Source organism: Drosophila rhopaloa, unplaced genomic scaffold, assembly GCF_018152115.1.
Source record: "Drosophila rhopaloa isolate 14029-0021.01 unplaced genomic scaffold, ASM1815211v1 contig_167, whole genome shotgun sequence".
Lineage (NCBI taxonomy): Eukaryota > Metazoa > Arthropoda > Insecta > Diptera > Drosophilidae > Drosophila > Drosophila rhopaloa.
Window position 1 is genome coordinate 10045578 of NW_025335047.1, and position 26101 is coordinate 10071678.

At 38.0% G+C, this 26101-nt stretch overlaps 2 protein-coding genes across 2 annotated transcripts; one reads left to right on the forward strand and one right to left on the reverse strand.

The window, feature by feature from the left end:
- The first annotated feature begins 14532 nt into the window (after positions 1-14532).
- Positions 14533-15099, forward strand: LOC108045592. The gene has a single exon (XM_017124959.2). It carries the CDS (start codon positions 14591-14593, stop codon positions 14906-14908), a length of 318 nt encoding a protein of 105 aa, XP_016980448.2. The 5' UTR covers positions 14533-14590; the 3' UTR covers positions 14909-15099.
- A 2695-nt stretch (positions 15100-17794) lies between these two features.
- LOC108045591 lies at positions 17795-19128 on the reverse strand. The gene is made up of 2 exons (XM_017124958.2): positions 19015-19128; positions 17795-18945 (listed from the first exon to the last, which is right to left on the reverse strand). Exons 1-2 carry the CDS (start codon positions 19090-19092, stop codon positions 18184-18186), a joined length of 840 nt encoding a protein of 279 aa, XP_016980447.2. The 5' UTR covers positions 19093-19128; the 3' UTR covers positions 17795-18183.
- Between the last annotated feature and the right edge of the window lie 6973 nt (positions 19129-26101).

Consider the following 26101-nt stretch of genomic DNA (forward strand, 5'->3'; position numbering starts at 1 on the left):
AGAGGATTTTTTTTTTTTTTGCGTACGATTGAAGGATCCCAAGAGGTGGCAAGCTGATACGCCCAGTCGACTTTTTGCGCACTTTGCCACTTGTTTATTTACCGCTTCGCCTCGTTGCCGCCCAACAACAACTCCGGGCAACTCCAGCAGCCAGCTCTCATCAGCTGCGGTTGCAGCTCATAAACGTTTCGCACTACATTAAATTTTATTTAGCACTCTCCCCGTCCGACTGCCTCCCATCCCCCCAGCCCGCATTCATATTCATTTGTGTTAAACGCAGCGTGGCACAGACTCACATTCAAACAGAAGGATGCTCCCGGGGATACCGCCACCTCATCCACTCCCCCCTTTACTCCTAGCTTTTCTCCACTTTTTTAAGAGCCTTTCAAAGTTTGTTTGGGATTTAGAAAGTAAAGAAGAAAAGAACTTTAAGTTGAAACTTATTTTCAAGTTGCGTGCTCATCAAATTTGACTTTGATTGCAGTTCCATTTCCAAGCTGCATTAATATGAAGAGTCTTACGAGCTCAAAAAAACACTTAAGATCTGATAAAAATAAATTTTCTAACTCAACATTTTGAACAATATTGTTGTTATAATTACATATAACTTTTTCACTTGTCACACTCAATGTTTTAAATAATGATTGTTGCTAAGAACACAAAAAAAACATTATGAATTGATTTTAGATATCAAACACTTGTTAATTAATAAATTGGTTGTTTTAAATATTTCAAGTGATCGAAATTTATTCTTCAAAACTTCTTTAATGGCAAGTATTTTTTCTAGATGTAGAGGATTGAATGCCATTCTTATGTATATGTTTATATAAAATATTCAACTGCCAGTGGCAACATGGCCAGTGTAACCTCAATAAACGGCTCATCAGTTTGCCTTCAGCTCGAAGCACGCACATCAAATGAACATTACGCATACGCCATGCTGTCATGCCCATGGACAATCCAGGAGCACAACAAAGGCTGTCATTTAAGTCAATTGCCAGGAGTCAACAAACCCGAACGGCAGGCACATGTCCATGTGCATATATACACGCGGAGAGGAATATTTGGACATGTCCCGTTCCACTCGTTCTATAGATATGGTCAACAACTCATGCAATTGCGTGCAAATTACCGAATTAGCCGGCGTTCACCTCAACGCTTTTCCCCGTGATGTTTTCCTTTCAATTAAAGCGAGCCAAATGGATCGGTGGGGCTGGGAAAAGCGGTGGAACGGAGTCGAATGTCCAATAAAAGCGCTGAATGACAACAACGTGCTATAGAAAATTAACTTGGCCAGTCCAGACCAGACCGGAATCTGCACCAGGTTTCATTTTTTTATTCTGCACGTTGATGGGAATTGTGTTATAGCAATATTCAGGGTGTTCTAGTACTATGAGAATATAGAAACAAGTTTTAAAATACTAAAATAAAAAATACACCACCAAATTAGATATAAAATATAAAATCTTGAAGGAAAATTATTTAAAACTGATCCTAATCCTCTGAATCTTTAAAACTAAATTTAAGAAGTAGGTAATTACTTAAAAAAATATAAAAAGACCCAAATAAATATAAAATGTTTTTTATTAAGACTTTAAAATCTCCATGATATGAATGGTTACCAACCCAAGAACACCTTCCACCTAAAATAAAAATGAACCAAGCCACTCTCATTTCAACACCCATCAAACGGGTGCAACACGCGTGCGTGACACTCACGTAAGCAAGCAATCAAAAAAGCAAAAAAAGAAAAAGTAAAACAAAAAATAAAGGAATAAACGCTGATGCTTCTATTAAAACTGTCTGGCACGTTTCGAGTCAAAATGTCATTAAATGAAGTTTTTGCAACGCGTCCCAGGTTGGCATTAAGTTGTCCGGTTTCGGTTTCGGTTTGGCCTTTTAAGAGAAAATCAATTTTCATAAATTTTTCAACCGTGCGGCAGTTGCATATGACTGCCACGCCCAGCAGCACGCTGCTCTTTTCACCTTTGTCACGAACTTCTAGGGCGGCTTTCGGGTTTTCCCCATTTTTGGTGGCAAAGTTCGAGGCATTGGCAAAGTTTTTGCAGCTCCCATTTTTTTTTTGTTGATTTGTTTGGCAAACGTGGCGCATTTTTAAATGGTCACGTTTTGCAGTTTAAGCGGCACGGCATAGGGCAACGAAAATACATCAAAGCGGCGCGAAAAGTGTAAACAGGCGCGTGTTGCGAAATGGGCGTGGCACCGTGACCGCCTTTCACCACCCACCTCGACTTTACATTGCCCACAAAGTTGCAGGCGGCGTGAAAAAAAATGGATTTTGCAGCAGTCTGGCGAAAAGGAGAAAACGAAAAGTACGCTGAGAACTTGGCGAAAGTTTGTAAACTTTTTAAACGCGCATTACACGGGCTGAGCATGTTTGAGACTTGCGATTTAGCCCGGCCAGGGAATGTTGAGAAATTGTAACTGAAATTTGGCAAAATACGGAGCGGAATACGACGCTTCGGAATGTTTGATGTATTGGACTGCACAGTGAACCCTTTTCGATTAAGCCAACAATAAACATTCGACTTTGATTGGATCTCAAGCTTGACGAGCGAACTCGTGAGCTCCTTTTGAGCTGCCAGCAAACGATTTTCTGGTAATTGAACTTGCAGAAAAATGCGTAAAATGTCCCAGCAAATTTTGTTGCCACTTTAAGGCTATTGCAAGTAAAAATTGATTTATTTGAAAAAATTCTTTTAACTTCTATAAAATAGTGGCAAAATATACTAAACAAACTTTAGGCCAACATAGTTTTCTTGAGCAGAATACATTGGCCATACAAAAATTTTGGAGCCATTTAAAAGCAAATAAAACAAGAAAGGAAAGCTAACTTCGGGCGGAGCCGAAGTTGATATACCCTTGCAGAATATTATGTACATTATATTCTCCAAAATTATTCATATGATGCATTCTTAATACTCATAAAAAATCCCAACTTCCTAACTTTACAAACACCAAAGTTATGGAATTTCCAATCGTTCAGTTAAATGGCAGCTATAGGATATAGTCGGCCGATCCTTATGAAATTTGGTAGGTCGGATTGATTAACCAAATATAAAACCCATAGAAAATCCCAGCTTCCTAACTTTACAAACACCAAAGTTATGGCATTTCCGATCAATCAGTTATATGGCAGCTATAGGATATAGTCAGTCGATCTCGGCCGTTCCGACTTATATACTGCGTGCAAAGGAAAGAAGGGTGTGTGCAAAGTTTCAATTCGATAGCTTTAAAACTGAGAGACTAGTTTGCGTAGAAACAGACAGACGGACAGACAGACGGACAGACGGACAGACGGACATGGCTATATCAACTCAGGAGGTGAACCTGATCAAGAATATATATACTTTATAGGGTCGGAGATGTCTCCTTCACTGCGTTGCACACTTTTGACCAAAATTATAATACCCTCTGCAAGGGTATAAATATATATCAAAGTTGATGAGTTAAAAAACATGTAATTGTACAAAGTGCATACCAGATAATATTTTCTCTTAACAACAATATTTATTCGTTAGAATTCTCAGTCGTTTGACAAATTTTAAATGTACAATTTTTCCCCTTGAACGATTAAGGGAAATTAAACTTGTAAATCTGTGAAACTTAAGAACGCTTTCAAAAAAGTACTAATGTTCAACGAACCGATTAGAAATCATTCGTTTGTCTAGCGGAAAATTTACCTTTCACAGCTTAAAAATACTCGGCTGATATAACAAGGTGTCATCCAATTTTAAGCCAACACAAACACCCACTTGACAGAGCAGCCACGGAAGTTAGCCAACCTATACCTTTTTCATGAACTTTCCCTGCTGTACCGCCAGTAACATCCTCCGAAAAGGACGAACAAAATAATATGCCGCCATTTTGGTGCAACCACTTAAATGGCAACTGTAATTAGCATCATGGCCGCATGGCAGCTGCTATTAAATAGTCCACGCTTAAAGGACGAGGGGCAAAGGAGTGGGGTTTTGGCCAACATAAACTGAGCTGAGGCCGACGTGGCGTATACGCAACGTTGGGCGACAAGCGCGAAGAGCAGCCTCTGTTGTCGTAAACTCTGCTAAACTGTTTGCCACTTTGTCGCGCAAAATGCTAAACTTTGTCGACGGCAATGGCGATGAACTCCACGAAGGGGTGCCAAGCGAAAGGGTTGAGGAAAACCAAGAGGAGCCATAGCCATCATCAAAAGGCTTAAGCAGCATCAGTCGCAGTCGCAGTTTGCCATCAAAAAATGGGCGATGGCGCAACGCAAACTTTACGAAATAATTTTGCATAAATTTTCGGGGCGAAATTTGCTTTTGGCTTTCCTGGTTTTTCCAGCCATCCAAAGTCCGTGGCCTGACCTGCTCGTTTGCTGGTTGCTCGCTGCCAGCTGCGGCTTATTTACAAGTTGCCATAATATTTTGCGTGCCGAGACTAGGACCGCTCCGCTCCCGATTCTCAGCCATACTGTCTGTTGTCGACAGCCATTTTCACGCTTGAACAAATCACAAGCTGCTTAGTTTCATAATTAGAAGCGTCACATTTTCGGGGCGCGCGCACTCTCGCACTCTTGCGCCAAAACTCGTTGTGCATTATGGCCCAAAATGGCAGCAGCCGTGCCCAGATGAACCTGGCCAAGTTGCCCCAGCAAACAGCGATATTTGGCCGACAGCACCAGGTAAAGTTGAGTCGTCGAGGTGCCCTTCGTACAGAGTGCATCAAGTTAGGCAGGAAAACTTTTGGCCAGTGGTGTAACTTCTTGACAAAGGGGGTGTTTTAAAAAATATGTTGTAATACATTTTTAAACCGTATACAATTGTATATTAAAACATTTAAAGAAATTTGAATTAATAAAAGGCTTAACCTAACAAGTAAAAATGTATTCCTTTTGTGCCATTAATAGTCATACTAGTCCCATTAATATTAAATTTGGATGTTTGGACCAACCAAACATTTTTTAAAAATACTTTTTATAAGCAATTTTAATCCTTATCGCTAGCATATAAAATAAACTATTTCCTATTATTTTAATATTGCCTATCTTACATTATTTTGTCTATATATATGTCTAAATGTTATTAATTATGATAACTTAACCCCTTGCGTTACGCGCCTGGTCATGTAAATATCATGTCAGGCACAGATCAGAACAAAAGCCGCCCACAACAAGCCGAGCCGAAACACAAGCAACCCTACAATACCCGACCGAGCATCCTTCCTGAAGGATTCAAAAGTGGGGAGATGTTTGTGTGCGGCCCACAGGATGGCAGACTTCGCTGGCTTGTCATTATTTTAATAAAGTTATTTACCTGAAAGTATGCAACAACATTTGTTTGCCAGCCAAAGTACAGCATGAAATTAGGCGCAATTGTAACAGAGTTGCCAACTTGCCATAAACACAACGGCAATGACTCACAAATACACATGCCGTGGCCAAATACAGTGACAAAAAAGCAAACTTGGTCCTTAAAGTGGGTTGAGTGGTGGGGGGGAATTAAGAGGCTGAAGAAGCAGGCTCGGCAGGGCCTGAACAACTTTTGCTTATTTATGTTGATTTTGCAGCCAGACTTGGACCTGGACTTCGGTCGGAAATGGCAAGCATAAATTAAAAGAGTTTTTTGACAACCCTTGGAAAATTATGATACTTATTATTTTGAGCAAAAGTTTTCATTACAACTTCATCTCGAGGGACCAGGTGCGACGGCACCAGGAGAAAGCCAGCCAGAGCCAGCTACAAAGTTGGCCAAACATTTTTGGCAATTTGAGTGCGGGGCGTGGGAGGTTGGGTGCATAAATTGCGAAAGTCCCATGGCCCAGTTTGGGTTTTATGCGCCACTGATAGCCTGGACCGCCCCCTTGCAACTCAATTCCAACATACATTTGCATGTCAGGACACCTAATCACAAACGGATAATGTCCCATCCGCCCCCAAAATGCATTCTCCCCGGCCAAGGACTTCGACTTCGTATTGCCCTCGCCTCGAGGACCAGAAATCTTAAAGGAAAATTAGCTTTTGGCTTTAAGGCTTAAGCTTTTTGGCAACGCCAAGCGAAAATCCTTTTTGGCTGTCAGCACGCCACTTGGCAAACAAGGAGCAGCCCGAAGATCCTGCCCAGGCGGGCGGTCGGAGGACAGTGGTAAGTAAAAGTGGTTCTCCAGCTCCCTGGCTCCTGGGCTGCCTCACTGCTGCTTGGTGTGAATCCCAGCATCTAAGTCAGCATAATGCGCTAACAAACACTTTACTTGCCAGTCTCTCACTGAGTTTGAGACACGACACTGCCCGAAAAATGTCTGGGCGGTTGGAATGGAATGGGCAGAGGTGACTCGAAGGCGAATCCCTTACCCAGATGGGGACTTAGCGGATTCAGTTGTTTTCTAGTTCACCCACTCGCGCCCACTTCATGGAAAATATCAGGTTAAATGACCATAAAAGACAAGTAAAATAATGCTATTCTTGTGAATAATATCAAACGGATTAGGGGAAATAAGATAAGTATAATATCTATATTATAGTCAGCTATTTGTTTATTTTAGAGTTAGTTTGAACTCTGGTGTTAAAAGTATGTAAAATAAAGTGTGTGTAAATAAGGACACAAATAAATGCAAGCTAGTAAACTTTAATTAAATAAATAAAACTAAAGCAAATTACCAATAAAAAATAAACATTTCCTGGAAATAATCAATTTAATCTAAAAGCCTTCGAGTTCCAAGTCTTAAACAATTTCCATTTTGAACACGGTGTTTTTCTACTTTCTTCTTGTGTCTCTGTGCGATGGAAATGGTGCAATTTTCTTTTCCTTGGCCTCCAGCCAAAGGTGTCGCGAATTTAGTGTGCCAGGCAACTTTGCCATCTGTTAAGCCCAAATTGTAATTGGGTCAATTCTATTTTACCCACGTTTATTTAAATATTTGCCAAAAATGTATGTTTTTGTCTGCCGACCGCAAGGCGTACACAATTATTTAGCCAACAATTTGGCTAGATGGGAGTTTGCCAACGTCGCACACATGAGACTAACAACGAAATTCTTCGTTTGCTTTCGTGGGCCGAAAGTTTTGCATCAGTTTGCATTTGGAAGTTTTGTGGAAAGGACTTTCGGCAGCTGAGTCCTGCACCCAGAAACACGCACACATCGATAAGCCATCAGATATCTATAGAAAGTTTATTTTGACTGGCGGATAGTGGAAGCTTGGGTGATGAGAAACTACCAAGCCAAACAAACCAGACACTCTAACTAGGCGTTTGTATCTGATCCTACCAGTGATGCTCATGGCCCAAAAAACATATATAGAGTAATATATTTGAAGAGATAAAAAAAAAATTAAAAATATTAAATAATTTTTCTTTTTGATATTATTCTTTGTAAAAACATTTGTTCTCTGTTTAAGCGCAATTTGATTTAGTAAAAATAATTTAGTGTGTCTATATAACAAAATTGTCAACACTTAAATTACTTAATATACAGACAACCCATCTACATGAATTATTTAATATACATTATATAAGAGTGCTAAAATATACTAACCTTGGATACATTTTGTTTAATGATATTTAAATCTCAAATCAAGACTTAAAAAGTTATTTATAATTTAAATACCTTATAAGTACCCTAAAATTTAATCTAATCCAATTTATTTTATTCTATTAGATAAAAAATGTTCTGTGTTTTAGAATAGATTTTAGAACTTTAATAACTTATTTATGATTATGGTTTGCCAATATATTATTATATGATGTTTCCCGATATTCCTAAATGTAAATCGCATTGAAAGTTAACCATACTGCCATCTCTGACTCAGAAGTTCTTTATCTAGCTAAGGAAACTCTGAGTTGCGTTGTCACTAAATGAAAGACACAGACTGCAGAAGGAGTTGCCCCAAGTGGCAAGTGCTTGTTGCTCGCCGAGAGCCCAGTTTCTTGCTGTTTGCTGATTAGTTTCGGGCTTATGGCTATTGGAGTTTGGCATTTATTGATAGTTGCCGACTGCTGGCAGCAACATAATTAAATAATTGATTGGCATCGGCAATGGTTTATCAATAAATTAGGTGCTATGTAATAGCTAGGCAACTATTTCGGTTGTCAGAAATGAATGCCTTAAACCTTAAATAAGTGAGAATAAGTTACTTCTTTATTTGTAGACCAACAATTTGATTAGTCCGCTCAAAAATTTTGCCAACAAACAAATCTCACACATGAGTACATCCCATAGAAAAAATATTTTAAAAATTCCATGAAATCGTTTGAGACAAAATTTTAGCTTTGCGGTTAAAACGCAATGAAAAATGCATCATTCAAAAGGCACACAAATTTGGAATGAATGTTTAAAAATGTATAACTCAATGAACATGCAACGCAAAACAACAATATGCAATAAACACAAAAACGAGGAAATATTTCCACGCAGTCAAAAATCGTTTTTATACTCTTATTTGAATCTCTGCTGCTGTTAAGTCGCTGGCAAAAAACAACAAACGGAAACGAAAATGTGTTCAAGTGAAATAAATTACTTTATGTGCTGCCAACACAGCAGAGAAAAAAGCAACAGCAGCTGCAAAAAAATAAAATGCAAAGCCCACAAAGCGAAATCACAAACAAAATGAAATAAGAAACAATAAGGGAAAATAAGATAGAGGCAAAGCGAGAGGCAGCCCACGAACGGCAAATGAAAAGCGCGTAAAATAAATAAATAAAAATTCAAACTGATTATGCATGGCGGAAAAATCCGATTCTTGTACGAAAAAAAAAAGGTTGCAGCGGGCAGCTCTCTACCCGATTTCCCGGCCACGCCCACAACTAAACTGTGAAACGGCAGACAGCAATCCACACAAATCACAACAGAAAGTAAAAAGGCACCAAAAAAGCAAAAATTTGCATTTTAATGCGCTTCACTTGTTTTGGCAACGCCAACAAGCAACAACAAAGAGAAGAAAAGCAAACTTTTCTTTTCGGAAAAAGGGTGGTGAAGCATATCCACCAATTGCAAAGGCATTGCATAGATTTTTCTTCATTTTATCAAAATTTTTCGATCCTTTAAATGTTATTTTTCAATTTGGCACATGTACATCATTTTAATGAAGTATTATATAGTTAAATTAAATTTTTTCGCCTGACAATAATTGAAATATTATTATTGTACAAAAAAATTAATGTGAGTTTGGAGCTTAATCAACCAAAAATCTTAATCATAGCTTATCAATTTTCTACTAACATTCGACAAGCTGATTCCAAAAACTTTATAAATAACCAGTTGAATAAAAAGTTCTACCCACAACTTTCTGTGCCAAATAATATTTTTTGTAATGCTTAGCCTTTTTTTGAAAATTACCAACAATTTGCGTAATATTATGTTCAAAGTTGGTACTCCAAAATAAAAACTTTTCATATAATATCAAAAATAAATGGCACTGAAAAAGGAAAGAAGATAAACTTTTTATATAATCTGAATACTTTATCTGTCGGTTGGGATTTTTCCTAGGCTATTTTCGCACACCTCTTTGGTCCTTTCAAGTTGACCACTGCTCGAGTCTATTCTGATAAAAATACGAACACAATAATCAAAAATCATGGCAACAGACAGTGAAATGACACCTGTCTGTCAGTTGTATAGTGCTCGGTCCCATGCTTCGCTTGATTTGGCCTGAAAACTTTTGAATTTGCATATTTTAGTAGCCGGAAAAGTTCCTTTCATATTTTTCAACCCTCTCCACTGGTTTTTCCCTGACAGTTGCCACAGCACTTTTGCAATACCTTTTGTTTGAGAATGAACAGCGCAGGGACTGACTTTTCCGATTCCATATTGGTGTGGTGGGTAAAGGTGGTGTTGCACCACCTCAGTATTGCATCTAAATGTATTTTACAATATTCTCTCCATTCCCCTCTTGTACAAAACTCCCTGAGTTACTGAGTGTCTATAGAATTATTTTGCGGTATTTGTATGAATTTATTGATTGAGGTTGGCAAGTGAAAATAAGCAAAAGAGCACAACATCGAATATGGTAACTGAAAACATGATAAAATCATAAATATTGAATAGAGGCTACACTGAACCAAACAGCCAACTGAATTATAAATATATAAATAATTATAAATACATAAATCTGTTTAAAAACCAGGCAATGATGATAATACAAACTATATCTTTCCACCAAAACAACGGTCGACCTTTAATTGAAAGTTAGTTTTAAAGTTACGTGATCTGTTTGACACTTTAATAAAATAGGTGTCAAATTTTTTCTTCAGGTATTAGACATTGGCCAAGGACAATAAAAACCACAGTGGTTTGCCAAGTTGCACATGCCAATGGATAAAGCTCATTGAATCATTTCTCAGGAAAATACAGCAAAAACATGAACTACAACAATGGCAATAATAATCAGCATATGCAGCTACGAACAACAATTGACGTTTGACAGAGAAACCTAAATGTGGGGGATGGAATAAAACAAAGCAATACGAATGCATTGGTGAAAAGTTTAACATATATCCTTTACGTCCGTACGCCCCATCACTTCCGAGTTTTCCTCCTTTCCTCTCCTCACTTCTTATCGGTGGCTGTCATAAAAGTGTGGAGCATTTTCAGCTATGTCATCATCAGCAAAAATGATGTGGAAAGGGCAGGGGATTCCCCCGACAACCCTGCACATGCTCACCCTCATATCTTGTCAAGTTTTTTGGTGGGAGGGGGGGATGAGGGGGCGAATGTTTAGAGTCTATAATCTTCAAATAATGGAAAAACTTTTGCTGTTAAGCAAGAGGAATGCCAAAGCTTAGATTTGTCTTTTATTTTGGGTTCTTCATTTTTTCTTTGTTTCTTCTTTTCCCCAACCCCACAACCAAGAGTTTTGATATTTTCGTTATTTTCCTCCATGCAGTTGACAACACTGGAAAGTGTTTTTTCTTGTTGCTGCTCACTCGATTTTCAATTTATTTCATTTGGTGGTTGTGTGGTAGTTTCAATTTTTTCCTCTGAATTTTCTTTCCTTTACTTCTATTTTTTCTGTTGCTTCTTTGAGCGAAAACTTCATCAACTGTTTTGCTTCTACCTGTGGCTTAAAGTCTCCTAGCCAACACCGCATTCGGTATTTTCCCGCCACTCGTTCCATCCCCCTTGAGCAATCAGCATTTTTTTGCCAAGCATTTTTTCCTCTTTCAATTTGTTCCTTTTTTCGTATTTTTGCTGCAAATTAAGTTTGTGTCAAACGAGTGGGGGTGAAATGGGAGCAGAAGCATTTATGCCTTTGTGGCAAGTTAATTTCAATTTTATTGCCAATTGATTGAGATTTGAATGGAATGGAAACTCCAGCTTTTGGCAACGTGTCGCCATTAAGCCATTGGCAAGTGGCATTGGCCCTAAGCTATGGCTGATTAATTTCTCACATTTCGCCGAATGAATCAATTGAAAATTCGACCATTCAAATGTCAACAGCAAAATGCGAATTACAAATGTAACCGCGTTTTATATTTTACACTCTTGTGGTTCTGAATAAAAGTAAGGCAGTGTTTGGAATTGGGATGGCAGCACGATAAACACGATTCCAAAAACTAAGTTAGAAAGTCTTATACATAATATAATATACCATGCTAAATATATTTTGCAGCTTTAAATCCAGTTTTGAATTATTACAAAAAGAGCTAAACGTTTTATCAAAGATTAAAACGTTGCAGTTATTAATATTAAACTTATGAAAGCGCATCTTTTAAAGTAAATTTGAAAATGGTTTACGGTTCAGTCGAGCCCGGAAATAGCAATAACCTTCCAGTTCTTTCTTTTAAATAAACATTTTTTCAAATATATTTTTTTTTTTTAAGCTCTAAAGAATATATTGCAGTGTTTTTCCTCTAAAAATTTGCTCAACTCCGAAATCCATAAAAAGCTAAAAAAAAAGTGCAGGCACTATTTTGAGCAACACAATAGAATGGCATGAAGCTTATGTTTGCCCCTCTCTTCCTTGGAAAAATCGACCTTTATCCACAGCATAATAAAAATCAAGAAAAAAATATTTTAAAAATAAAATGTTAACGAAGCAAGCTTCAAAACAGGGGTCAATTGCGGCAATGGAAAATATCAGAAAAAAGGAAAAGTGGCGAGTATTTCAGGTCATGGAACAGCAAGCTTTTATATATTTTTTTTAATTTTCGAAGGTCTTTTAGGAAAGCTAATAAACTCTTGATAATGATAAGCAAGTTGAAAATAATAATAAAAACCAAGTAAAATGACAAAAAATCTGGTAAAAGCAATTTGCAGCATGGCTTATCCCGTCAGCCACAAAAATGATAAAAGGCAAAAAACAATTTGGCAAATTTTCACATTTGTGCTGGCATTAATTTCACATTGCGAGTTCCAATAAGCCAACAATCAATGCAATCGTTGGCATTTTCACATTCTGTATGTTGGTGGCGGGGGAAAAACCGAATTAAATTTCCCTGAAAGGTCTCAGCTGAGATAAAAAACTGAAAATGCAATCAATTTGTGTTGCGTGGGTGCCGCGAGTCACCAAATCGCTGCATCATCTGCACTTGGCTGCAGTTTTATTGGCCTTCGCCATCCGTTTTCTGGCCACGCTGACATGTCTTCTCGCCCAATCCCGAACCCCTGTTTCTGTGGTAAGTTCTGTTTGAGATTGCACCTGCATGCATATCCGTTGCAGGCCCCAAATGCCCCAGCCCCAGTCCATTTTCCATTTTCCATTGCGCTTTTCCCCGCCGCCATCGTGGTCATCATCGGCGGCATCGTTGCATATTCATACGCCCCATTGTTGCCATGCAGTTGATGCGGGCGAGCTGATTTTTATGTGGCTGACCAGGCAGCAGGCATACAGCAGTTTTGGTCCGTTTGGCCATTTTCTGTTTGGTTTTTATGGTCTCAGCGAGCGAAACGAAAAAAGGGACATCAAACCGGTCAATTATACCGGAGATTAGACAACAAGCAAATGCTCTTTTGGAAAAGAAATACCGAACTTAAAGCAAATTCAATTTGATCCCTTTGTCTACGATCCGATTTCTCTACTGCAGGGTAAACTAAAAGTTGAAAAGATGAGAAAACTTAAAAAAAATTTTGATTATATATTTTATAAATTATATGGCTAGACACAACAAATTGAAAATTGTTGAAGTAAGCAACGCTAAAATAAATTATAAATTATATTATTATTTTGTATTATATTATATTATATTAAATGTAAAGTCTACACAAATATTTGATATTTATTTTAATTTATTAATAACTAATTATAATTATTTGAATAAATTTAGTTCGTTTCAATGGAATTTACAAAACTTATGATTTATGGGGATACATTGCGTAAAGCTAGATATCGTTAACTTAATTTCTAAGCCATGTTTTATAAGTGAGAATCTAGGAAAGTTTACAAGCAGATATGTCCCTGCCGAGATACTTGATTACGAAATTGTAGACCCCTACCGACATCAATCATACCTGTGCCAAATAGAGCATTCGAATGGCTCTCGCTCCGTTAGCGGGATATTATGGCCTGGCCAAATGGTTGGATGTGGATGGCTTTGATGGCAGTGGGCAATGAGAGCGCCTGCGTGTGTCACGTTTAAAATATGCGCATTTTTGCAAATGACATTTCAGTCGCACCGCACTATCACTAATTGATATCATATGATGGAATTTATGCACAGACACCAACCGCCCAGCGATGTCAGTCGGCAAAGGACTTTCATCCTCCCGATCGGTAATCGGTGCTCGGTGCTCGGTCCTTTTCATGATTGTTGGAATGGCGGTTGCCGGGGGCGGTGAAATTGTCGGGTTCATTTCTACCCTTTATTGTTGCTGTTGTTGGTCGATTGCCGTTTCGCTTTTTGCGGTTTGTCGTCGCGTCAGGACGTCATGTGCCCCTGTCCGTTGGCCGTTGTCCTGAGTCCTGAGTCCCGAGTCCTGTGTCCGTTGTCCTGAATCCTGAATGCTGTCTGCTGCCTGAGGTTGGCCGCTCTGCGGTGCCGAGACTGCGGCCCGATCATTCATTTGTCAAGTTGTCAGGATACGGTTCGGCAGCCGACAGTCGGCGAGATATGCTGCCGTTGACATCAAGTGCGCCATTTAGATTTCACAGCTACCCAATGTCGCTTTTTTTTGCTTAATCTGCACTTAAAAAATAAAACTTACCAGAAAAGATAAAGGTTTTTAAGTCAAGCAAAAACTAGTTTCACAGTAGGGGTAAGTATTTAAATAGGTTCCTAGATAAAATAAGTGTGCCAGTCAATAATTCGGTCTTTTCAGTTCAGTTAGTGTCTTAAGCCCCATCATCAATACATCAAAGTCAATGCCAAAATAACAAATCTGCCATACAAATTTTTTGCGAAGGTACGTTTCACTTAATTTAAAATATTTGATTTGTTCTGAGATTAGATTATGATAAATATAAATTAATATATTATATTTTTACCATGTTGGAAAAAGACAAATTAAATTCAATCAAAGCTAAATCGAAAAATAGCTGAACTTTAAATATTTGTACATCAAGCTATCTAACTTCTAGAAATATTTCACTTCATATATAAAATTTCGTCAGTTAAGGTCGTACAAAATTCCTACAAAAAAAAAGTACAAAAAAATCTAAAGAAATGGATTTCGGCAGTACAATCAACCAGGAAGATCGTATTCCATTCATTGACCGTTTGGAGGAGTGGACCAGATCCGGTGAAACAAAGTCCGGTGAAATGGGTCGCATATTGGCCATTCTCTTGACCATGGTAATAATCTGCTATGCCATCGTCGTCTTGGCTCGCATTTTGGTGACCCTGACATTGCCCATCTTGGTTATTGCGACCCTTTTATTGGCTTACCGCTTTGTCAGCCTTACGGAATTGGAAGATGGTCTGAAAGAGGTGCCCGATTTGCTAACTTCGTTTACGAACTTTGTAGCTAACATACTTTTGTAAGGCGACTTTACAATAGAATGCCTTGGCGCACGTGGTGTTCGTAAAATATGTTGAAGAATATTTGGAAGTTTTAAATGGCATGGACGTATAAGAGGCAAATAGTGTAATACGATCTATTAAGAAAAAAAAAGAAAGAATAAATTTTAAAATGTGTACAATTTTCCTATTAAAATCGTAATAAAATATTTGTATAATTTATAAACAAAAAAACCAACAAAATAATAACATACAAATAAATTTATTTCATCTTTTGCTAGGTAACTTTACGCAGATTGGATGCAACTTGATACTATCGTATGTGCAAGAGGACAGCAGTCCTAAAACGAGCTCTAAAATGTCCCAACATCATTGCAGTCTATAACACTGGCCCATTACTTATTTATAGTCCCAACGTTGTTCACATATCGATAACCAAGTTTGCCATCAACATTCCTGTCAGGACATTTAAAGGCCTAACAACCAGACAATGAGTGGGGCAGAGAGACAGCTACAGGACTGAAGTTGCAGCACAGACAGAATCCATGTTTATGTCCTGGCCGGGCAGCAAAAATGGCAAAATGCAGCCCGATTCCCGTGCCCCTTTCCCCGATTTACACACCCACACCCACACCCCCCATTGGAATAGTTGGCTTTCCTCCGTGTGCGACTGTGTGGGCCAAGTTTTGTCTCGTTGTTTTCACCATTGACCGTGACGCTCGTTTCGTCGGCGCGGATGCGAACTTTGTTGCTATTTTAGCAACTATCCCCCCTTTTTGCCCGGGTCCAACTATGAATACGTGCGTTGTCTGCTACCTGACGGTTGACTTTCTTCCTCTAATGAAATGCGGTTACAAATGCAATTTTACATTTTTCACAAAAAGCATTTTATCTGTCGACGCCAGGCGCAGACCGAAAACGCAGACTCCAAACTCCGGAAAGCGACTACGAAGTTCTATACACTCCAAGAAAATATCACAAATTGAGGTAGAATTTTTAAATGTACTATTACTTATTATAGTTCAACAAATTAATTTTTTAAATAATTATTTATAGTGATCTATACATAGGGGTTTTGGCATAGAAAATGAATAACATTGTGGCTTGTTGTAAAAGTGAATTATTAAATAATGATCATTGAGCAGATCATAATCATAATATCATAGCCCACTACATATCTCTTCGGAACCTAATAAGTAGGGGAGATGGCAAATGACACTATACTTTAAAGAAAGTGTAAGAGGAAAAAACTTATATAAACAAAGCCAAACATAATTGAAGAATTTTTTGAAATGTACTCCTGGCAAAAGCACACGAAACCAGGCAGTAGTCAGTGCACGTGACATCCATGTGTCGCTGTCCCCTTTTCCAGTGGGTGGGGATTTCCTCCATTGTGCTTGTGTTCCGAGCGTGTTCCTGTTCGGGCCAGAGTCCCCCAGCTCGGCCCTTGGTTGCCACCTCCACTAGCCGACCAGTCGTCAGCTTGTTTGCACCTTGTCGAAATTAGTGTTTGTACCGAAATGAACACGATTTGTTTGACCAGCAGGTGTTGAAAATACACTGTGCTCCATGGTCGAGTTGGTTGTCGGTGTCCTCCGCCCTGACTTCCTTTTTATCACCCATCTGCTTCGCTTTGCCGTGTCATACGCGGCGTATGGGTAATGTTTTTCAAATTGTTGCGGTCAGTTTGAGAGACATTTGGTCGGAATTGCTCTGTTTTGTTTCGGATTCTATGCTGGCAGCGGTTTCACATGGATGTTGTGTTGTACCATTTTATAAACATCATGCACACTTTGTTATTTGGCTTGTACAGTTTGTATATTCATGTATGACCACTGAGTTGTCTGCCAATGCCACAGGGTTTCTGCCTCAAGCTATTTTTAAACAACATTGTTGTCACATCATTTATTAAATAGCTCTTAGTTTTATAATCCCCATTTTAAATGTAGTATTAAAAAAGCTTCTGCATATATTTAACTAAGAATGAACATTTTCTATTATTTTTGAAGCCCCATATTACATCTTGAGACATCAAATTGACTCTTTTTAATTTAGTTTTTGAAGATGTGCTTGTAAGATTTCAAAGACATATTTTCCCAAACAGCTGAAATAAACGTACATACATCCAAAAGGTTACATATTAATGTGCAACATCATTTTTCCATCAAAAAGCTGAAGTGCGGCCAAAATATGTCAGACTGCAAATCAAAATGGCAGACAGCACTGACAAATAAACAGTCACTCAGCCAGAATAGTGCAGCAGATGGAGAGACATTCCAGACAGAAGGACATTTAGACTGGCAGACAGATGCCGCTGATTGCCGTAAGGATTGCGTTTCAATGCCAAAAATTGGGAAGGTAAGTAAGTGCAGCATAGGCCGCCGCCTGTCGCAAATGAATGGATGGATGGGATGCGAGTGTATCCCGGCAAACTCATTAACAAGTTGGCACATAAAGGCCCAACAACTATTCGGCGGTAACCGAAAGAAGTCAATGCCTTGGCGACAAGCTGCCGCATCAGCAGCCGCAACTAATGGCTGCCAGACTTGTGTCGGTTTAGGAGTTCGGTCCTCCGACTTCCTTCGACTTCTCAAAGTTCTTTTTAGACAAGGCAAGGCCAAGGCAAATACTTGGCGGCTGTGTGCAAGTTTTATTAAAAGCCAACAGTCGGCGACATCTTGCAAGCGGTTGGCCAAAGTTGAAGGTTTGGGCGGAGGGATACGGTTTGATAAATACAGCCAAAATTATTTTGTTTGAAAGTACAGAGAAGATCCTCAAAACTCGACTTTATATGATTTTTTTTTCCTTTTTGTGATTAATATTCAAAGAAGTAAAAGCAAAATAATGTTAAACCACTGGCTTGTATACTTGATTCTAAACTAATAAAAGTGACAATAAAAGAAATTTGTATTAATTTGTTTGAAAGTTTTATTATAAATGAAAAGTATACATAACTACTTTAAATTTCAATTAAAATAATGTAGTTTGATGGTGAAAACATGACCGTTTTATTGTCACCCAGTACCTTCTGGTTATCTTAGAAGCCATGAATTTTCAGTTCCCAATCGTATAAATATTAATCATTCATAGCCAATGACCACTTTACTAGCAATTCAAGAGGCAAGTACCGCGAAAATGATGGCTCACATGTGTTGCCAGTCGCAAACTAGTCATTGGAACTGCGGATTTCTGGGGCGACGACGGCAGTCGAAGAACAGACGTAGGAAGTTGGGATTCACTTTGCCAAGATGGAGTTCCAAGTCGAAATTATCAGCGGGATGGTCTGACTTCCTCCTCCTCTAAGTGTGCAAATGGTCCTCGCAGCAGGCCGAATGGGTGGCATAGCAGCGACATTGGCCAGTGGGGCAGCAACACTGCCTCAAAATAGTAGTGCTATAGGGAAAGACGATGATCTTCCACTGATTGCCAAGCTCGAGGGTCTCGTAGTGATAGCCCCGCTTGTAGATCACCATGGGCATGTGCTCCATATAGTACGTCATTATCTCCATTAGACAGGCATCCATGCAGTTCACAAAGAACTGCACACACTTGATGAGTTCGGCCAAAATATAGACACTCGAAATGCCCTCGTCAAAGAAATAAACCGCATCGAACTTTGGGGTCTCCTTGCCAAAGATATGCGCCACCTGCTGCATCGTTTGAAAGGAATGCATAGTTGTGGTCCCCGAAGGTCCACTCGGGAAGAACAAATGGGTAACATCATCCGTGAGCAAAATGGGACTGGCACAGGGCGGAGCATCGGCCGGATCGGCCAGAACATATTTCACCCGTCGTGGTCCGTATTTCAGCTCCTCGACGGCTCGCAAATAATTCGGATGATTGGCCACATGCGGTTTCAGCTGCCGGAAGCGACTGCGCAGCATCTCAATGAACTCCTCCTTGATCGAATGATGCACTGCCACCGTGGCCATGGGGAAGGGCTGGAATGGCTCGTGCATAAACTCCGCCAAACAATAGGCAGCCGTATTCAGATCCCCGTCCTTGCAAACGCACATAAAACGGGCTCCCGGCCAAGTTCTCGTCTTTCTCATGTCGTGCCTCTAAACGGTATTGAATATGTAGTAGGAATATGGAAATCTGATTAAATAGTTATTTCTCTCAGTGCTTACTATCCTTGGACCACGTTTGGTACACTTCAGATTGTGCACGAGATCATGTGACACAAAATTTGACTTGGGCTCACACATATTTCACAAGTTTAAACACAATCAAAGTCCGTTTGATCTCACAGAAAATTTATTTTGTAATGAATTAAATTGACAGTTGAAGAATGGAGAATCTTAAAAGGAAAAATTCCTTTATTTTTTAACGATATAATTTCAATTTTTAAAACCCATTTACACATCCTTAAGAACCAATTGTTATTTGCTTATATTTGTTAGAAAATATATCATATAGAAAAAAAATGCCTAGAATAAATTAATATTATTAAACTTACTCATTCGTTGAACTAACTAATAGCCAATCAATTTCAATTCGAGATTTTGTTTTAGAGTGCCTCAATTAAATACTCCAAAAATAGAAATCAAACTCGTATTTAAGCTCCGAATTTAATATGCAAAATCTTTGAAGCCTCCCAAATTGAGCAATCAAAAGTTCTGGGAAATTAACTCCCAAAGCTGGGAGCTTCCACACTTTGGGCTGCCTGCTTTTGGGCAAAGTCAAGTCCCTTTCCTCATATGAATATCGCATACTCACTTATGCCGCAAAGTTAATGGAACCAGGGAAAGGCAAGATTTACATAGAATAAAGCAGAATTTTCACCAGCACACACAAACAACTAACGAAAACAAATCAAGCGCAAAGTAAACCCAGTCGAGAAAAAATAACATTTTGCCGCGATAAGAAACTTGCTCAGACTTTCCACAAGGAGTGCAGTGGCGACTGGGGCAGGCAAATAGAGTGAGGCTGCAAGGATCTGCGGCAACAAAGACAATGCTAATGCCATTTGCTCAAGTGCCTGCCGTCAACAGAGGCAAAGTTGTGTCATATAAAGTCTAAACAAAGGTAATAAACAAGTTTGACTTTGTTTTTATACTCTTTCAATGGGGATTTTAATTTTATACATATGTACATCATTACCGAACATGAAAGAAAGTTTCTTAGCTGATAGTATAGATTTTATTAATTGCTCATACAATTTTTCAATTTTTCAAAATTTCTATATTGAATATAATGAATAATTTAACTTCTACAATGAGCTCAGACTTTTTCATTATGATAAATATATTATTATAAATTTATTTAAGTTCTACGAGATTGCCTTTAATTTACGACATAACTCAAAAGACTTTCTAATTACCAAATTCTTCAATTAATATTCACTTCATAAAGATTTCTCACATTTTACATTTTTTTAGCTTTGTATTTTTTTTATCAAGTTTATCGAAATTTGCCTCTTTAAGAGTATACAAAAGTCTTTAATACTATCAAACTTGTTTACTTTTCCTACGCCCTCTTCCTTTTTTGATCACCATGGTGGGCGTGGCACTGCCAAGCAGTAAAGCAAATAAAGTCTCAAAATCGCATCTCTGGAACACTTGCAACCAGCCATAAAGGAGATTTATAAAACAACAACAACAGAAATATTATATTTACAACACAAAGAACGTTTATTTTTTGAATTATATTAGAGTACAAGCTAAACAAAAAATGAATAAACAAATAAAGCTGTAATATTCAACTGAATGCAATGAAAATTAAATTACTAATTTGTTTTGCGGTTGATTTGTTTACTGACTAGAAAATGAACAGTAGCATGCACAGTTACAACTACAGTGCTTGTCAAATATATTATTATACATATATACTCAATTCAAATATCCATAATTTGGTGGACAAATTCTATTCATGCTTTAAGCTAAAAACAAATTTAGGAAATATTACATAAATTTAAAATAGCTTTTAAACAAATTTTGTGACAGGTATTGGAGAATTGTAAGGCTCTCACAACATAAGTCTTTTCAGCAATACCTATTGTATATTTTTAGAAGTAAAAATAATATAATTTACTACTTTAGCCCATTTTTACAGTCCACCACTGTTTGCCCAGCCAATTGAGGCGTGTCAGTCTAAAAAGAGAGCTCGCGTTGATTTACTAAATTTACTAAAAACATCCGTCGCAGCTAGTCAACTGCCATGGCCCATTCAATTATTCATTTTGCATGCAATTCCGAATTTGAATTTCATTTATGCAACGTTTTAATTAAATTTTTTGCTTCTTTTGCAGCTCTAACCGCACTCACACCCCCAAAAATTCACACGCACACACACACATACATCTACAGCAACGGCAGCAGCTGCCGCTTAAAGCCACAAAAATTACGCATACGCACTGTATTTATTAAATTAAAAAAGTTGACACGGCTAGAGCAGCTGGGGGAAAAAGTTGTTCGACTTTTTGGATTTCGGTTTAAACATTTGAAAATTTAATTTTGGTTTTCCTAGTTGTTTTTGCTGTTGCAGATGAGGTGTAATTTGAAAAATGTTTGACAAAATGACAGCGGCAGTGATTTCGAAATGCTATCTGCTTTCCTAAATGCGATTTACATTTGCCAGCGAAGGTCAAACACAATTACCCAGCTATATCCATAAGCCTAAACATTTTAGTGTACACGCAGAAAAAAATGTAGGGAATAATGGAAATGTTAATAATTAACAAGTAAACGAAAACTTATGATTGGAATTGGGTATTTCTTAAGCAGTCCAATTGCCAAATTATATATTATTATTACTTATCTACAAAATAATAAAAGTCTTTTTCAAGTGTTGGCACTTATCGAGGGGCACTCGGTTTTTGGCTGCAAATCCAGCCAAATAAAATATGAAAATGCTGGTGCCAGGCATTAAACGCTATGAAAATCGTATGGCCCGGCCAAACGCCCCTCTGCCCCAGCCAGTGGGCGTGGCAGGATTGCAGGATGGCTGGCTGGTGGCCGGGAATTGGGAATCGGGAAGTGCAAATAACTGTTGCCAAACATTTTCAACGAAAATGTTCGCATTGCATACATTTGGGGGATATGTTTGGGAGCCAGGAGGAGTGGTGGTGCTGTAGTAGTGCCTGCCTGCTTGTAGCAATGCATGCAAACAAGATTTAACGATAAAATTTTAATTAGTGCATAAATGGGCGCCTGATTGTGTGGGCGTGGTCGCATAGAGAGCAAGACATGTTGGCCATATTCGAGAACGAGCAGCAGTATGCTCTTATGCCGGGAACACGGGCCAGAGACCCAGAGCCAGACACATTGCGGCTTTGGCACTTTTGTGCTTCTATTTGCCAACGCACAGGCATGGAGGCATCGGGATCCGCATCAGAGGACAGGGATGAGGTGGAGGGCAGTGGGTACTCCCCGGCTGAAATTAAGAAATTTTGTACCACTGCCATGTGCCGTGTTTGCATTGCCATCGATGCGTAACTTTGCGCTGCAAGAGTGTCGCGTCGATAAGCGTTAATTTTAAACTTGCCATGGAAATACAGGCGCCGGAACTCCGAAAGTTATATTCAAGAGGAAAATGCACGGCATGGTGTTGAATATATCAGCAAAAATACGTAGTTTTGTGTGAAATTTAAGCAAAGGGTTTAAAATTAAATGCAATAAATTTGTACATTCACATTTATAACAAAAAGTAGCAACCTCCTTAATAATAATCTACAAAAAAAGAAGCAATTAACAAATTTGTTAGGGATGATAATATAGATTTGTTGCTAATGTCAATGCTTACCCAGAACCTTAATGAAAATTCTACAAGGTGCTGGACGTAAAATTTCCATTTTTGTGTGAATATTGTATTCACTAACATAGAATATAAAAAATGTTCCTTTACGAAAAAATAAAAAAAATAAACATAGAAGCTATACACAAAGTGAACACGATGAGGCGCAACATACCGCTGGGTACTAACTTTATTCAATATTGTAGCTTTTCGCCATGGCGCCTTGGCTCGTCTGCTTTTATTTATTTCAAGTTTTACCTTTTTCTATCTTTTTTTTGCTTCATTTTTAGTGTTACTTGCCTTGGTTTTTTTTACAGCTCACCTCGATGGCTGCTCGACATGCACTTTGCATACATTTTGCTTTTACGATCTGACGCTGCGTTTAAATATTTAGTAGATAGTAAACTATGCGCCATCCATGTACTTCTCTGTGTGGTGATGTGCGTGTGCCTGTTGAAATATTTATTAAAATAACCAAAGGCATGCAAAAGATGTTGCTTCAAGACATCCAGTGATTGAACTTCAGCTGGCAGAAATATCGTTGAAATATCTGAAACAGTGACTTTTAAAGGGTTTCTAACAATACGTTATAAGTCATTCAACCAAAAGCGGAATTGAAAATAATAAAAAATGTATAGGCCGATTTTTATACCAAAATTTATTAAAAATCAATTACATCTAATCTACCTTCTATTGTGACTATTTAGAGGTACTTAAATTTAATTTCTCTTCCATAAACTAAAGCTTAAAGATGATTGCCATAAAATATTGTTGTCAAAAATACACTTAATTCAAATGATGTTACTGTATAAGCTGTTGAAAAAGTGATTTATAGCAAATCAATTCACAACTGAAAGCCAAAACATTTCTAAATCAAATCACAGTGACCACTTTGTGGCATCACTAATCAATCCGACCTCAGCTCTCGAAAATGCTCTCTGGCTTTTCGCACGCAACCGATATTCGGCCGGATGGCCAAAATACAGAATTTATGTTTTAATTAAAATATGTAAATGCGCCAAATCGTGTAGAATGCTCTGTCAAGTGCCGCCCGCCCAAATTCGGCGAGGCAAAATCAGCCAAAAACATTTCACACATTCACCAATAATGCGATTGCCGCAAAAATGAAGAGCAATTCTGCGATGCGCGTGAGTTTGTGCACTATACAAATTTGCAAATGTGTGGCGCTTGGTCGAAAACTACGAACCACGAAACAATTTAGTTTATTTGCTTCTAATTGCAAACAACAGTTGTCTGATTTCTTTGCATATATACCAGTACATATACTATGTTTTTGTATTTTCCCTCTCTATCGGACTAACGAATTTATTTTGGACAGCGAAAGTGGCAATTTTTGATATTTTAGGTTGTGCAGTCAAGGCTAAAAACCGGGCTGATGGAAAAATCCATTGAATTTCACTCAAAACTTTCAACTATTTCGCTTCAAATAGGAAAAGTTTAACTTCAATTCACTCGTTCACCCTTGACCAGAACCCAATTTGGAGTCACAAAAGTTCACTGCCCCATTATTATGCATGCTTCAGTGGTATTCAACGTTTGCGCTAAGCCCAAACTCAAGCGGCAACATGACCAATAAATTCGCCAAGATGTCCATTTTTATTTATTTTCGCATTTCAAGTGTTTAGTTTACGCTTGAGAAAATCGCCATTTTCTCAACTTTATTGTGAAGGAAAATGTATATATGCAACTGCAGGCAACATGTGCCCAGGAATCCTGGGATAAAGACCAAAGTCCAGGCCCTGTGAAAGAGAGAAAAAAATACTCAACTCAAGTCGACTCTGTCATTGCCATTTCAATTTCCGTTTGAATTTTGCACTTCATTTCGCAAGTTCGCAATTTTCTTCAGAAAAAATCCAGTCCGAAAAAAAAACGGAAAAAACGGAGAACAGAAGGCAATGCAAATACGAAAGTGTATAAACAAAACAAAACGAGCATACACTCAGGATGAAGGAGAAGATGACAATAAATTTTCACAGAGGGAAAAAGGAGAGAAGGAAAAATTGTAAACACGAACAGCTCTCCATGATAATGATGGAAAATCATGGGGCCCAAGCGAGAGACAATTGCACGTAACAGTGACTGGCACATCTTCTGTTTTCCAGCCCAGCCCCCAAAAATCCCTACCACTCACACTTAAAGAAAAAATGGAAAGAATGTGAGAAATACTTGCCTAAAAAAATGGTTTACATATTTTGAAGTATTTGGTATTTGGTAAAATATTTTTTGAAAACTAAATTTACTTAGTTTGATTTTGTTAAAATAATAACTGAAATAATATATTAAAAATGTATAGAAAACATATTTGCAATTTAGTTACCTAATGTACATTATTTAATTAAATGTATATGATTTTATAATATGATATTTGTTAATTTTCAGATTTTTGGATGTTTCTTATGATGTCTCTGATTATTTTGACTTCTACGAAATTAATCTTATGTGCGGCGAAAAGTTTCTGAAAAAATATTTTTAATTTTCTTTTATTTTGGCAACTAGTTTTTCCATTAAATAAATATTTCTTGCTTAGGAAAATAGAAGATCCTAATTGCAAAACAATTTTTGTAAGTGCACTGGCATTGCCATTGCCTGCTGTTTATTTGTTTGACAAATAACGAGGCAAGCCCATAATGAAGGAGGTGCAAATGATGTTGGCATTGTTTATTCGACTGCGAAATGTAATAGGCGCCTTCAAGGAGCAGGACCAGAAGCATCCAGCTGGGCGGGGTCGTGACTCCCAGATTTGCGTTACGGTTTTTTATGGCTGATTTGACGGGAAACGGAAACGCGAAATTGCAAAAGCGCAATAAAGTGTAGCATAAACAAAGGCGCCCACACCGAAGGAAACCGGCTGCCAGATGGAAATATATATATATATATATATACAGAGCGGATGAGAAAACACGGAATGTTTCAACTTGAAAGTAAATTTGTTTGCCATGTTGTTGGTGTTTGGCATTATGCTTTATCTTGTTTTATTGTACGCAACGAACAGATTGTTCTTCATCTTTTATCCGCAATTTTATTTTCAATTGTTTTCGGCGGCGAGTTTTTTTTTAGATTTTAGTAAGCGTTACTTGCGGTTGTGATATACAAACCATTTTGACTACGCCTGAACCACACTATTTTTTTTTGTAAATATGGATTATTCTTTAGTAATCCGAATAATTTAAACTAACTGAAGTGTTTATAAAAGAATGCAAATTTTGAAGTTTAATGCTTGTCAGATTAATTGTGGTATTTATTTTTAAGTAAAACCAGTTATGTGATGTTTCTACTTAGCATTGATTTAAAAAATCATCTGTAATGTTAAGCAATATTTACTATTTTAAAATGCTTTGCTCAACACGGATTGTTGTTATTTCCCCTTGTTTTTCCACTTGATGGCATTCGAATTTGCTCTGGAATAACAAAATTCTTTAGTCATGTCTATCACTCGAATTCGAATGTGTGAGCCATTATGCA